General features: G+C 38.2%; 1 protein-coding gene across 3 annotated transcripts in view; it reads right to left on the reverse strand.

Moving 5' to 3' along the window:
• LOC127638485 (serine/threonine-protein kinase TAO3-like) overlaps positions 1-16,037 on the reverse strand; it is an 81,486-nt gene that overhangs the window by 8,353 nt on the left and 57,096 nt on the right. For 2 of the 3 annotated variants that reach the window (XM_052120046.1, XM_052120038.1), the window contains exons 9-14: positions 15,874-15,967; positions 14,989-15,070; positions 9,029-9,196; positions 7,237-7,425; positions 5,592-5,726; positions 540-776 (exon numbers count right to left, since the gene is read on the reverse strand). In XM_052120046.1, coding sequence (XP_051976006.1) covers positions 540-776; positions 5,592-5,726; positions 7,237-7,425; positions 9,029-9,196; positions 14,989-15,070; positions 15,874-15,967 — 905 coding nt within the window. The remainder of the gene's footprint in view (positions 1-539; positions 777-5,591; positions 5,727-7,236; positions 7,426-9,028; positions 9,197-14,988; positions 15,071-15,873; positions 15,968-16,037) is intronic. The other variant, XM_052120054.1, reaches the window with a different exon arrangement.

The raw sequence follows: 16,037 nt of genomic DNA on the forward strand, positions 1-16,037 counted from the left end.
ATAAACTTTTAACATATTATTTTCTACATTTTATAGTGAATAATTAAGCAATAAGGTGCAAGAAGCCAAGCTATATTTGTGAATAGTCACAGCTAAAGCCATTTTTATGCACAACATGCAGAGAAGTGCCTGCAGCCCCTTCAATCATAACTATATGCTTTCTTAAAAAATGGTTACTACATAATAAAAATGTAATGCATAATAACAGCTCTCAAAAACTCCCGGCAGAATAAAAAATAGTCATAGGGGTTTGGAATAACTTAAGGTTGAGTAAATGACTGAATTAAAATTTTTGGTTGAACATGCCCTTTAAGAATTTACAAGCTGTGTTAAAGTAATACAAATCCCTGAATATCCCTCCATTCTCTTCATTCATTGTGCTCAACACGGAGAGAACACATGAGGAGAACACTGATGTTAAAGAGGACAAAGCCTATGCAATCCAAAAGCTCCAATGGTCTGTCAACTGTAAGTGGTCTGAACGTCCTCTACTTCTATTATTAGGGTCTCAGCAGAAATAATAAGGAAAGATCACCCACTTCTTTGTCCGTTTGGATGGCATGTTTCTTGGCCAGTTTCTCCAGCTCAATGAAGGCATTGTTGGCATGGGTTTCCAGTTCTTTCTGGAGCTTCAGCCGGTGCTCGTCTATCTCTGCCTTCAGCTTGTTCTCCAGAGCGATTAGCTGCTTCTGGTGCTGCCGTCGCATGCGTTTGTATCCCGACATCTGCTCCCGGAGCTCATTTTCCTGCTCATGTTCATGGATCTGTCGTGTTACCTAGATGGAGAAGAACATGGTTAAAGAGAGTGACTAGAACTTTTGAGATGTTTGTGTTGAGATTTCTGCAGCCTAATAAAATGAATAACTGCAACTGGGTTCTTGAAAAGAACTGAGAATTGGATGATAATAATGAAAAGGGAAAAGTTAGGCAAAAACACTAAAAATGACTATTGAATATACTTTGGCAGTGTAGCAAAGTGAATAAATGCAACAAAATGTTTTGAATGTTACACATCTCAATTACTCTACATTTCCCTTCATGCTCTCTTCTTAACAGTCAGTAAAATATTGTGACCCTTGGTATTTTCAATGTGACATTAAAATCACAATTACTCCTGTGACAAGAACTCTTAGCAAGCGCTGTGGATTTTTGACTTTTTCTTTTAATCCTGCTCTCACAATGTGTTCAAGACGAGACACTGCAGTCTCATGATCCGGTGCCGTGACCCGGATGGGAGTGAGGTTTAGGGGGGTGAGAGTAACTGGAGTCATGGGGCACATTAGCGATTGACGTTAGAGGCTGTAGCATTTATCGTGCCCACCTCCCATGCCAGAGACCCCGGTTCGAATACCACTCAGAGTGGGTTGAACAGGACCGGATTCTGTTTTCACAGAATTGACGGGAACACATTAAACTTCATTTTCTCTCCCTTTGTTCAAGTCTAACCCTTATTAGCATCATGTGGGATTCTCTTAAAGTACGGTAACCCAATGCTGCCCTACAAAGTTTAAGCACAGTAACTACACAAACACTGAAACTGAGAAATATGGGATACATTTATTTTGACTGTCCTGCCAAAAGTGGATTATAAAATCGTATTGCTACGTTTTTCATCTTATAGTTTAACCAAACCATTTGTCAAATAATGTTTATTTATATAGTGCTTTTTAAACAACACACATCATTTTAAAGCAGCTTTATATAAAATGATGCTGTAACAGAAAAATTAGCAGTTTAAAAGAAAAAACATGCCTTAAAAAGGGTCTTTCAGCCCCCAGTGAGCAAGCCAAAGGAGACTTTGACAAGGAACCCAAAACGGCATAAGATGTTAGTAAATGGAGAGGAAAAAAAACAAAAAAAAAAAAAACTTGAGAAACCCGGTTCAGCTGGGGGAGCCAAATCCCCTCCTATTTTTCACAGGATGGATAATAGCTTGAGACTCGATTTCAGGAAATACTCAATTTGGACAAATTGTGTAATAGCAGAAAAATAGAAAACTGACAAAAGCAGAAAAAAGAAAACTGACAAAATGACAAAGCATTTTGAATTCTCCGTCAAAGTTGATAAAATTTGGTACATGATGGAAAGGTTTCAGTTAACGCCAACTCGGATCTCAACATAAATGCTTTTGTGCATCTTTCAGAGCAAGTGACCATTCACGCCAATAAATAAAAAAATAAACAAAACCAGAAATACCCCTCTGTTCCTTTAACTAGAACCCCCAAACAAACCTGGAAGAAGGGTGTGTCCAGATCAAACTGTTCGTTGAGCTTCTCATAACTCCCACCTGAACTCCTCAAGCCAAACATGTTGGCGATGTAAACCACCCGCGAGAACATTGAGCATCGGCTGCACTACATTCCCCAAAAGTACTCTGTCAAAACCAACCCGGGAGAGAAAGAGAGACAGAAATGGAGAGCTATGAAGATAAAGAGAGTGGGGGAACACTGCTTTCCTCTCTCCTTGCAGGTGCGCCTGGAATGAAAGAGGTTCTCAGAGAGGCCTGGCCCTGCACACGAGCTAAGCACCATTTAGTAGGCTGGTCACATGAGATGCCTGTTGATTGGGGAAATTTCCTAATCAGCCTGAATCAGTAGCACCACTGTAACCAGTCACCAATCCAAATCGCTTTCTGCCCAAATGCCCCTTTCAGCCACACCAAAGGGCACGTGTTAGGGTTAGCACTATGCCCTGGTGACAAAAGAACAACGGTAAGGGTTGAAAGGGATGCTTCAAAGTTAAAGGTAACACAAATGGGCCTTGAATTCACTGAAGTTCAGATCCAATGTGTTGAATGCGAACTGGAGCAGATGGAGTTGAATGTATTAAGTGGACAAAATTACGTTTAGCAGAAAAGCCAAAGAGCCAGACAGTTTTGTATAAATGGCACACTTAAAGGAATGTTCCATGTTCAATTTGTAGCCTAATTTTGATTACCATAGAAAATATTTTCATCTCCTCCTATTTAATAAAACGCAAAAATCACTGTTACATTAAGGCATTTACAATGGAAGTGAAACGAGTGAGTTCAAAAACATTAAAATAGTCACTATTTCAGATGTAAAGCCGCAGGATGTAAACATTATACATGTTAACATGATGTTAGTGTGATACTGTACTTACTGTAACTGCGGTGTGCTTTTTGATGAGCTGAAATAAGTTTCTATGGAAATCAAGATTTTGCTGCAAATGCTGTCGATTGAGCTCAATTGAACCTGGAACAATCCTTTAATAAAGGAAAACTCTGTTCCAAAACCTAATGAGCTGCCTATCATGGCATGCTGCTACATAGGAAGGCCATACTAACATCAGATTTTATTAAATACCAAGAAGTATGATTAAAAACAGTTCGGTCTGTATTAGCCAATTATTTGTGTTTTGTGTAAATAGTTTGGCATTTTAATGTGAAAATCTTTTTGATTGAATCGTGATTCGAGACTCCTGTGCCAGTAATTTGAGTATGGAACTACATGAGAGTGAGTAAATACTAAAATATATATATTTTTTAGGTGCACTATGCCTTAAATGTAAATGCAAAATTGTGAGCAGGAGACGACTAAATCCAAGGACAGTTGGCAAAAATGCAAACAAAACATAAGCCTAAGATATGAATCTATGGTATTGCAAAAAAATTGAAAATCACTTGCCCAAATATAATAAACTGGCTTTGTTTTTCCTCAATTGTAAGTCACTTTGGATACAAGTATCTACTAAATAATTAACCCTTAAACGCATACCTCGGGCACTTACATAAATTATATTTTTTAATTATTATTTCACATCTGTTTAAAACGTTTACCATCACAGGATATCCATTTCTTTGTTTATTACAAGAGAAACAAGTAGTATATTCATACAAATAAATACTCACATCGATTTTCTGTGCAGCAATGAATTATCAACAATAGTAAATGATCAGTATCCCATATGCGTGTACACATATGGTGCACATCTTACTCAATGTGGTGCTGATATTTCAGTGATCGACTCGATTTACTTTTGACATTGCAATTTGATGAAGAAAAAACATCGAAGTAAACAATAGCAAGTGTAACACATGACCAGTATGATATGACTGTTTTCATGTGGGTGTACTATTGAAATGATGTACTGTAACTTGTTCAAATATTTTGATTCAATAATTGCCTGAGAAAATACATGTGTAATGTATGTGTAGCTTAAGTGTTCTTTGTAGCTCTATATGGGATTAACAACCAGTTGCGTCTCATTAAATTTCAGTGTGAAAATGAATAATCCTCTTCTAGATTTGTCCTGATTTGTTGCATTATCTGTTTGATTTATGAAAAAATAAAACATCAAAATATATTTTATTTGATTATTTTCTAATAGTCTAAAATTATTATGAAAAATGCACACTATCTGGGCATTCTGTAGATCCATTTCTGATAGATATATGTGCCGGAACTCTAAAGACCCGAATATGTAAGAGTTACTGGGAAAATTGCCAAGCATTTAAGGGTTAAATATAAATGTAGTCTCATACTATGACATAAATGGCCAGGTATCATATACTTGGTTTACAACATGTAATGTAACTTTAACCTCTGTTCTTTTGCATAAGAACTTTGTCAAAGATGCTTTAACATTGTTAAAAGATGCTACATTTCTCTATTGCATTCGTTCGAAAGGACCACCTTTTCCACATTCTTTCTTTCATTCTATCCTTCATCTCTCTCCCTTTCTCTCTACACCTCCCTCCCTCTGCTTTTCAACACAAAGAGAGTCTATTTTTCCACACAGCCTTGCTCCTTGAGACTCATTCTACACGATTGCAAAATACACACTACACTAAACAAAAGCGTTCATTCGAGTCAACCAAGCAAGCAACAAAAAAATAACATTTGATCATCGTGGTGTACCATGCCTAAAGCCCCAGATGAAGCTAAACTCCTTTGTGATCATCTGAAATGATAGATGAGTGTCTGTACTAACAGACAATGTCCACTACCCTTGTCTGCCCCAAGAGGGCGCTAGCGCTCCAGCAACACAGAGCCAAAACAGGTGACATCATCATTTAAACCAAGCATACTGCGATCGACTACAGTGCCTGCCCTTGATCTCCATACATTAACCAATTAGGGTGCAAGTGGTTGTATCACAATAGTTTTTATCCCCCACTTAATTGCACAAGGAATTGTATCATGAATGCTTGACACAGATCTTATGTCGTATATACAAATGAAAATGTAGTTTTTTCACGAAAACTTACTGTATGTACAATGCCCTTTGTGTCAGACTAAAGCAAATCAACTGATAGTACACCAATGACTCGTGCGAGGAGTGCAGCTGGCTATTGACAGATTCACGTTGCCTTGACAACAAACGTGAGAGTGAGAGAGGAAGTAGGGCTAATTTTTTTCTCCTCAAATAAAGAGAGGGTTAAACAGGAAGAGGAGGCGGCATAGACCACCAGGAGGGAATAAGAGAGAGAGAGAGAAACAGAGGAGAGCTTGAATGACTGCAGAGTGTATTAAAGCAAAGGAAGAAAGGAAAGCAAGAGTGAAGAGAGGGAGGGGGGCGAGCAGATGACAGAGAGAATAAGTAGGGATGATGTCATTCTGTCGGCTCACCAGTGAGGCTGATTTGATGGTGGCGAAGCGCTCACGGTTTTTATAGTTGTGAGCCTGAGCTCTGTCTGAAGAGGACGGTCGCAGCTCTGAACGGTGGTCCCGATGAGGAAGGTCGTCGCGAATATACTGATGGTCCTGAGGACAACAAACACCCAAAAGCAATCAAGCAAAGTCACAACATAACATGCACTCTAGAGATGTGAATGAGATCAAAACATTTCATTGTACAGCAGGAGTTTATGATATAACACAGTGTATTGCAGTCATTTGCATGTGTGTTGCGCACACAACAAACACAGAAATCCATTTAGGAAGCACAGCAATAGCTCTAGGGTCAGATAAAATGCACATGAGTTTCATGTTTAAATATTAGACTGTTTAATACTAATACATTCACTTATCTTAAAATAGCCTTATTAAATCAACCCATGATGTTTGCACACTTATTACTGAAAAAACTAAGAAAAACATCTACATATTTGTCCTCCGTGTTGGTTTACCGTTTGTGTCTGTGTGACAAATTTTAATATGTCCATTTGGTAATTACTGTAGTTAAAACAGTTTTGTTAAAATATATATAAAAAAAATCATAATTATATATGAAAGCTCCCGACTTTTCTCACTTGACTATTGTGATGTCACATAAAAGGAACAAAAATGGCAGTGGTCTTAACGGGATAGTTCACCCAAAATATTTTAATGATGTCAACATTTACTCACCCCCATGTTTTTATGAACCTGTTTGGCTTTCTTTATTTTCTGGATCACAAAGATGATGTTACACTGAGCCAAAACATTATGACCACCTAATATGCTGCCTAATATGCTGTTGGTTAATTTTTGATTGTGTAATGTAGGAACTTTGACTCATTGATCAATATAATTTAATAATTCACTAAATTTGTACATCTCTCTGGGTGCCAACATGTTGTGTGACATCACTCATCTGCATCTCAGCAAAAATAATTGCGGGCACAGTACAGATCCGTTAAGAAACTCAATAGTCAAAGCGGTGCCCAAAGGAAGAACTTAACATGATTCAAGATAATGGACGGTGTGCTGGGACATCATCCTGCATTTAGAGGAGAGCCAATTTGGGACACCATGGCAGTTACAGTTGGTGAGTTGTCAACGTTAACTTATCTTGCTAACTAGCTAACGTTTACTTGCAATAACAACTTGATATTCTAGACAAATAGATAATGTGTATATTAGTGTGTGACGTTTGCACCAGGGCGGCTTTTAGGGCAACGCTGCGGGGCTTTTGGCCTGATGGTAGGAATGCAGATCGATTTTGGTCTCGCGGCTTGAGGTCCAAGGCTATTGGCCCTGACTGATCAGTTGATAGCCCTAGCTCGCAGTGGCCCGATAGTGGAAAACAGCTATTGATCTCTTAATCTTTTGTGTTTAACAGAAGAAAGTCACAAGGGTGAGTAAATGATGGCAGAATTTTAGACAGAATAGCTCAAATGAAAGAGACATTAAAAAATTACCAGGATCTACTCAAAAGCATTTGTTCCATTTTTATTGGTCAACATCGACGGAAGTATGGCAAACATGCGTTACGTAGAACAAACATTTCAACAAAAGAAAAATATGGCAATACACTGCCAGACTGATGGCATAAAGTGTGTATGTCTCAGACCTTTTTGTGGTGCATGGAAGACTCGAGGGTGCTATCATAGTCATGGTGCAGCTCGGAGCAGGAGTCATCTGGCACCTCCTGCAGGCTGTTGACACTGCTGCTCTGACTGCCGGTGCTCACCGAGGTGCTGGGGATGGAGTGATTACTGCCTAAACTGTTTACCTTACAGCCAGCCTGATCTCCATCCTGCTTGAGTGGCAAAAGACAACAGACACAGGTCACCATCAACTCTGAAACCAATATTTATTCCATCCTCTGTTATACAGAGGGCATTTTACATGTCTCATTGGATGCATTCGTGCATGGCTTATAACAACATTAATTAGTTAGAGGGAAACATGTTCATATCTTAACTGAAAGCCCTTTGGCCTTCAATATAGTGCTCTATACATACTTTAGCAGTTATATATGCACCTTTGATATAGTTTGGTATAGAATATAGTATATTCAATACATTATATAGTTCCATATATATTTTAGCATAGTTTGTAGCTCAGTCAAGCATACTGTATATATACTGTAGGTCTGTATACCTTTGGTGTGGTTCAGTATATTGTATTTATTTCAGTCAGTATACCTTAAATATGGTACATAGTTTTTATATAGTATATTTCCAGTACATACTTCAGTACAGTATATAATTATGTATACATTCAGGCCTAGTTTGGTTAAATATTTAGTTCAGTGAATAGTTCTGTATATCTTCAGTGTAGTTCAATATACTGTATTATACTGTATTAATTTCAGTATAGTGCACACAATAGTATATAGTTTAGCATAACTTCATAATATAGTTCAGAATGGTATATATTATATATAGCATTCTGTTTACCTTCCGTGCATGTCAGTATATTATATATTGTTCAGTATATCTTCAATAATGTTCAGTATAGCATTAATTATATATAGAATACTGTCAGTATACAGTTCACGAGTAGAGTATATAGTTCTGTATACTTTCCGTGTTGTACAGTATAGTGTATTATACACAGTTAAGTATAGTACACACACACACACATATACATACATATATATATATATTTATTTATTAGGGCTGTTGATTTAATGTGCTAATTCATTGTGATTAATTTGATAAAAAAATAACGCAATTAAATCGCAATGCCCCCGGACCTTAATAAGGAAGATTCCTGAGAAATGCAAGATTGTAGTACCAACTGTTTACTCCAGATGGCAGTAATTGAAATTTCAGCTGTGGCAACGCGCAGTTTATACAGTGAAGAAAACAACCATCCAGCAGACAGAACAACACAGACATGCGTTACGTTCTTGCGTTCAAAACCACTTGGAGCTCAAATCCAAACTAAGGGATCTCAAGATGTGTTCTAAGAATTAAACTATATTTAACTTGACACGGTAACCTAAAAATGTTATGTTCCGTTGCCTCCTTTCCAAGAGGTAACCAGTTAAAATAAAATAAAGAATGGTTAATAATGTTCTAAAATTGTATAATGTGTGTGTATATATATATATATATATATATATATATATATATATATATATATATATATATATATATAAAATAAATAATAAATATAGCATACAGTCAGTGTTAAGTACATCGTTCATTATTCCTTCTGTGTAGTTTCTTTCAGTTTTTTTATATATAGTTCAATAAAGTACAAATATTTAAACAAGAGATAAAGAAGCTAACGTGTCTGTTCACAACTGTGGTAGAATACAGCCCACATGTTATGATTATGATTAAAGGAAAGTGTGAAGTCAAAATGTGAACGACTAACACTGATGGGTGCCCTTCGTTTCCTGCACTCACCTCCTCCTCTTCCTGAGACTCCCCCATTGGACCATTGTGTTTCTCTTGGTAAAGGATCTTTTTCATTTTGCGGTACTGAAGGTTGTCCAGCTCTCTGACCGCATCCTTCGTCCTCTGGATCAGATCGATAAGGACGCGTACAGGACGCTCTCTCCTTACAAACTCATGCTGGAGACGGACAATGGGGACAGAGAGAGAATTAGCAAAATGGCAAACAGATTTTTTGCATTTTTAAACGCATCAACATACTCAATAAGGACTCATCTCAACTGCGGGGTGGCTGATGGCCAACATATGGATATTTAACAAAACTTTAGCAAATTATATGTACAAAAAATTTGTGAAATGAACACTTTCCTTTCACACCATTTACATAAATTTCACTTTAACATGAAACTGGAAAATGTGCATTATTCATTGACAAAGCAACATTTCATGTTAAATCATACCAGTGGGTGTAGCTTTTAGTAGATAATCACAGAATGGCCAAATAACAGGCGATTAATCAGCCTGGCCAATATATCAGTCTATCACTAGTGCTTAAAACAAATAAAATCAGCACAAAGCGATCATCAAATGTACAAACATGGCTTCTGTGTGCAAACATTCTTATTGATCTCTCAGACTCTGGAGTTGTATTACATTTATGAGGAGTGGAATGTGTTTTTTTTTCTGGGTACGCATGCGTGTGTGTGGTTGACTTAGTGCTCAACTAACAGAATGAACAGCCTACGTTTCATACAAAAACATTTTAGGATAAATTTTGTGCGATAAATATGATGCAATTCAATAGCCAGAACCGTAAAATAAACCCACAATCCTCTCTGCATGCCGGATTACTCTTAACTATGTCATTTGATGCTTTGTCCGGTGCTCACTAGAGGGTGCGCATGTGTAATGTGGCCACTAGTGGACATATGGCATATGGAGGAGGGTTTCTGGTTGACTAAATGAGGACTTGATCTCACCCCCCTCAATGTATATCTAAAGAGAACCGTCTTGAAGTACATACGCCTGCATGTGTGAATGTTAACTCTTTGCTTGGATTTGTTAACCATTAATAAATGTTATTGGTGATTTGACAACGTCAACTAGTTCAGACCATAAACCGCTTTTGTAGGTCTGTTGGAAGGGGATTTATTGAAATGTTGCTTGGATTTGAACCGTTATTAAATGTTATGGGTTATCTGACAACATGTAAGTTGTAAAAAAAACGGACACTCTGTTCAATCGTAACATGGTTTCGTTTACAGAGGATAAATAATATCAGTTATTTGACGACATGCCAAGTGCTCTAGAGCATAAGATGTACAAGTCAAGGCCGGAGTATACTTCGGTTGCTGATCGTTCTGTGCACAGTATGTGTGATGCAAATTTCATCATCAGCACAGCCCACGCGGCCCAGATTTTCTTGACCTGCATACGTGGTCCTTATCTGTTCGCATCGTCGGCGAATGCACCAGCCACTAAGAGAGTTTCACAAAGTTGCTGTAGCGGGCATGCTTGTAAAGCATTTTTATTCACTCATGGTCAAAAGAGTATACTCAGAAAACAACGCGGTCGGCTTGGATGCCGCTGAGAATAGCGTGAAGCCTCCACACGCGCTAGGTCTCCGCGGTAACGCGCTCAACAAGCCACGTGATAAGATGTATGGATTAGAGCATTTTGGAAATTGGGCATTCCAAATTGGGGAGAAAAATTATTGTGCTTTTTAGCTGCAGGTAGCGTCTCTGCTTCCGGTTGCAAGCGATAGCGTTCATTGGTTCCAATTCAAGCCATTGAATGTAATTTAGTTTGGTCACCAGCAACTGCATATAAATGGAAATATCTACCAGGAAAATCAAAACATTGACAACATTAAAGACTGTACATTTTCCAGAAAAGGAAATCCGGCAACTTAACTACAATAATAAAAAGTTTCATGTGTGGAAAGTGGCTATAGATAAGCATTTGTGTTTAAGTATGCTTTGCGCTCTTAAATGTGTCCCTTTTGAAGTGGCCTGTTTGAACTGGACTACTTATGAATCTTATCAGCCTTTTAATGTCATGTAAACTGCTCTAGAGCATTAATCATTCTCGCAGGCCTGTTCAAAGTCAACTGGTTCGCTCTTAGCTTGGTTTCGTTGACTGTTACTGAATGTTATTTGCATTTGATATGTCAACTAGATCAATAGCTGCAGTGTGTCAATTTCAGTTTAGTTGCAAATACATTAAGTTGAAGCATGTCTTGGGTGTTCATAAAGCATTTCAGAGCAACTTGTTCAACCATTAAGCTCTAGTAGACGGTTATGGCTAACAGCTTGGCTTCCTGATGATGACATAGATAAGTGTTCTCCACTCTAAACGGACATCTGTGACTGACCAGCACGGGAGGAAAATAATCTACAGGATTATCTCCTTTAAATGGAGGAAATTACATAATCTGAATGCCTTGCACAGTGCCAGCACCAACTGTAAGATCATGGGTGATATCCCCTTCTCAATCTCCATTGATACGACCTCTGCTCATATGTAGTTCAAGACTCGAGGTGGATTTAGTCCGTATGTGAGATTAGAACAGCAGTTGGGAGCAGCAAATGGAGGGAAAAGCTCTGAATGCTAAATTCTGATTAGTGACCCGTTTTTTGTCTTAAGGAGCTTGGATGGGCAGTTGTTGGTATTAGTGAGGAATGGGAGAAAAAAAAAAAAGGGTAAAAAAAAAAAACAGTGTCGGAATTAAATTACTCCCAACTTCCATCTTTGCTCCGACTAGGCCACAGAAGAAACCTTGGTATCCCATTTCAAACAGGGCTGCCCACCCCGTATGAAGGGCTTAGAGGTGTTACGAAGCACTGTGTGCGTGCCTAGCGTGACACAAAGCTCTTAGTTGGCTAAATAGGATTACCTGTGTCCACCAACTGAAAAACAAGATCAATTGTAACCTGTAACATGTACCCATACAAACATACCCATAGAAAGCACAAAACAAACAAATTAATCATTGGGCAGCACTATCCTTAATGATCCAGAACGGTCCTGAAGCCAAAATTATCCCAACTGTAGTGCAACATTCTACCACATTTATTTTGGTGACTATATAAATCCATAAACCTCCCACCTCCCATGATATCACAAACATTAGTCACCATGTTGTAATATGTCCACCTACAGCCCCACAGATTCGGTTGAGGGAAAGTTATGGTTATATTAGTTACATTAGACACGCACAATCAAATATTCCTCCTGCTTTTATTAACCCTCCAAGGATGTAGCTGCCACAGGAAGTGAGCAAATGAAAAATCAGCAGAATGGCATGCACTGTGGGCTGAGTGCTTGACTGTGCATATGAAAACGTGTGTGTGTATGTGAGTGAGTCAGCAGGGATAGAAGAGTAAGGAACCCCCTGTCATGAGAGCAGAGTACTGGCAGATATGGCAAAAAGGAAGTCCTCACACCAACTACATAAGCGTGATTGTGAACATGAGTGTTGAAATCTTGCGGCGGTACAGAAAAACGCTCAAGTAAGCTTGTTTGCATGGACGATTATTCAAGTAGTTTTAAGCTAAGATATTCTCTTTAAACTGTTGCTCTGCCATAACAGTAGTTAACCTGGTGGAGGAAATTGACTACCGGTAGTAGCTATTCTAATTGCTACTGAAGCACCCCTTGTGGCAATGCTGAGAATGCAGCAACTCCTTGTGTTGCAATAAGAACAGGGTTGGGATAGTTACTTTTGAAATAACATTCCACACCAGATTACAGAATAATGTAAAATGTAATTTGTAATGTATTCCTTTAGATTACTCAAGGTCAGTAACATATTCTAAATACTTTGGATTACTTCTTCAGCACCGTTAGATTTCTTTCACTTGTTTTGACCATAAAAATTCTGCCAGTACAGTAAGACAAAATACACGTTAAAAATACATTCTCTGACAAACCTAAATATCTTATGCAGTCTTGTTTCTAAAACAAGATAAATCAAACTGTTTATCTACTAAACTGTAACTGTAGTTGAATATGGTTACTTATATTTTGTATTTTAAATATGTAATCCTGTTACATGTATTTCGTTACTCCTCAACCCTGGCTTTGAATTACATTTAGGGAACGCGACGAGGCGTGGAATCGAGTTTGAGTAGCTAGGAATCTTTGCGTTCATGCACTTGCATAATGAATGATTTAGGAATGTGCATGAGTAATAGAGTACTCATTCTGCACCAGCTACTCGAGTACTCAGATACTGGAGTGATTAAATTTCTTGAATGTCGCAAATTAATTTCCTTTACACATTTTCCTACCATGATCAGGGCTTACTTACATGGTTTTCCATCTGAACCTCTCACCAAATCATGCAGTTACAATTGAGTCCAATGGCGGGGCGCTGTGGATACGTGTTGTTGAGGTGTTGGATGAGAGAAGACAATGGCGTTTGTGCTTCTAAAGCAAAGCCAAGTTATATTACAAGGCAATACTTGTAATGTTTTGATTTTATTTTTAGTCCTACTCTTTGTATTCGGTTCTTGTTAGAGTCATGCAAACCAACAGACGAGGACAGAGGCGGACTGCCCATCGGGAGAACCGGAACGTTTCCTGGTGGGCCGGCAACAAAACGGTGCCGCGATATTCCAAAGTTGGCCGTGATAAGTTGGAAGGGGCCGCGAAACGGTGCTGCGATATGCCGAAGGAGGCAGCAATATGCAGAAGGGCCCCGCCTCCGCCCAACAATTTTACTCGAGGGTTAACTTTTGTTCCCAGTCCACCACTGTATGAGGAACTGCTTCTATGGTGCAAAACAAATGTAGGTTAAAGTGAACTCAGAAGCTTATCAGACCTGCAAGTGTGTGTGAAATCTCTTAACACCGGCAGAGCACATTTTATAAAAACACAACTTTCACAACTTGTTTCTATGAATAATAACATGTGAAATTATAAAAAGGTGATAGCCTTTATGCAGACTCAGAATTTATGTATGTGCATTACCCCAATGCCATCAGTTTTGGTTTCTATGTAAGCTCCAGGTGAGAGCAAATGTTTTTTTTACTGTTATATAAATTGTCAAAATTGCAATTTTGAAACCGTTCTTGGTAACGATTGTGAATAAAAACAAAATTTAAGATTCACTTATTGTACGTATCATACATGATTTTTTTTAACGTGCATTTTAATCAGGTACTCTGTTTTTGTGGGTTAGAGTACTCAACTACAAAATAACTAGAAATTTCCCATCCCTAGTATGTTTCAGACCTAAATGCCTGGAAACCACATGTACAAATCACAAGAGTGAATCAGATTGCACAACTACAACGAAAAATCCAGCAGTTTATTTTTTTCCGTTTTTATTTTTATGTCTGAACATCCATTCAAATGGGACAGCCACACCATTATTTCATTTTTTTCCCCCCCATGCAGGAGTATAACGTTAACATTTAGATCTATGCATTTGGCAGATGCTTATATCCAAAGAGACTTACTGTGCATTCAGGGTATACATTTTATCAGTTTGTGTATTCCCAAGGAATCGAACCCATGATATTGGCATGGCTAGCGCCATACTATACCAGTTTAGCTACATGAACCCATTATTGTGGTATAATCTATTTCAGATCAACCCGCCCCTTGACAGCATGCAAAAAAACTAACTGCGGCTGGTCAATTTAACAGTGTCAGTCAGTGTTTTGATGTAGGCAGTTCTTGGCCAGAATAAGCTGCAATTTAGATCAGATATCATGCCATTAGTCAAAGATCTGGCTATGTGAAACTGAAACATAACAATCTGTGTGCGAGTATCACATGAGTATTGTACACCATGAGTACACCACAAGTGAGTACGTGAATGCAAGTGAGCACGAATTCATAGAAGTGTGTGGGCACTTGGAAGTCATGGTTAAACTTAGACGAGCACTGATTCTGAATGACTTAATATGTGACATGATAACTCCCTTTGCATGTGTGAATACTGCATGAATGCAATTACTCACCCGCAGTAGCTCTGCAGAGGAGGGTCTATCCTGAGGAATTTTTAGTAGGCAGTAGTCAACGAAACTCCGGAATGCATCCGACCTTCACAAAATAAGTGTGACAGTTACTGTATTATGCACTTTTACAAAGTACCGAATGTACAAATAAATGAGTATTTTGTCGAAGTCAACATGAAATGGTTTGGTGATGCTATTCGTAAAGGTAAATTTTTTTAAAGGTGGCGCAAGTTAAAGATTACGAAAACATTTAGTTTTTCTTTGGAATAACCTGCACTGACAAATCATACACCATAGGAATTAATACAGATTTATTATAACATTGAATAGTAAATAGGCTTTACTATTTTACTATTTAGCTAGTGTTTTACCATTTCATGTCAACTTTAAAACATATAGGCCTATAATTTCTCTCGGTCTCCATTTCCTCTGCAAGTCAGAAGTGTAAATGGTGACATCTCTCCTACACATCAGAAAAGATCAAGAAAACAATATTGAGGTCTTCAAAGTAACTTTCTAACTTGAAGACAACCTTTCAATTCAGATCCATTGACCAAGACCAAATTTGCTTGAAAGATGAACAGGCTTTTAACTTTGCTGTAGGTCAGAGAGCAGGAGATTTCTGAAACTTTGCTTGTGAAGTAATGCTAGAAAATTCAGGCATCATAGAGAACCGGCAGTTACAGGGTCAGTGTTATTGCATAACAAGCTTACAGAGTGTGAGTGTTTGTGAAAGTGTGAGAGAAGTGTGTGGTCGAGTGAGTATGTGTTCGTTGAGTAGGACTGTATACATACACATATGCTAAATCTAAATGAGTGAGTCAACCGGTGTTTTGTTGCAATGGAATTGTGTAAAGGCAGCATGATTTGGTGTAGACTGACACTCACCAATCATTGGACTGTAAGGATGGAGAATCGTTTTGGGCAATGTGGTATAAGGCACTCATAGCGTTCATGTTGAAGAGAGGAGGCTTACGTTCAGCTAGAAAACAGTAAAAGAATGGAGAACTGATGTGCTTGAATTCTCTTATGACAAACACATTTCAAAGACT

Source organism: Xyrauchen texanus, chromosome 4 (assembly GCF_025860055.1).
Source record: "Xyrauchen texanus isolate HMW12.3.18 chromosome 4, RBS_HiC_50CHRs, whole genome shotgun sequence".
Classification (NCBI taxonomy): Eukaryota; Metazoa; Chordata; class Actinopteri; order Cypriniformes; family Catostomidae; genus Xyrauchen; species Xyrauchen texanus.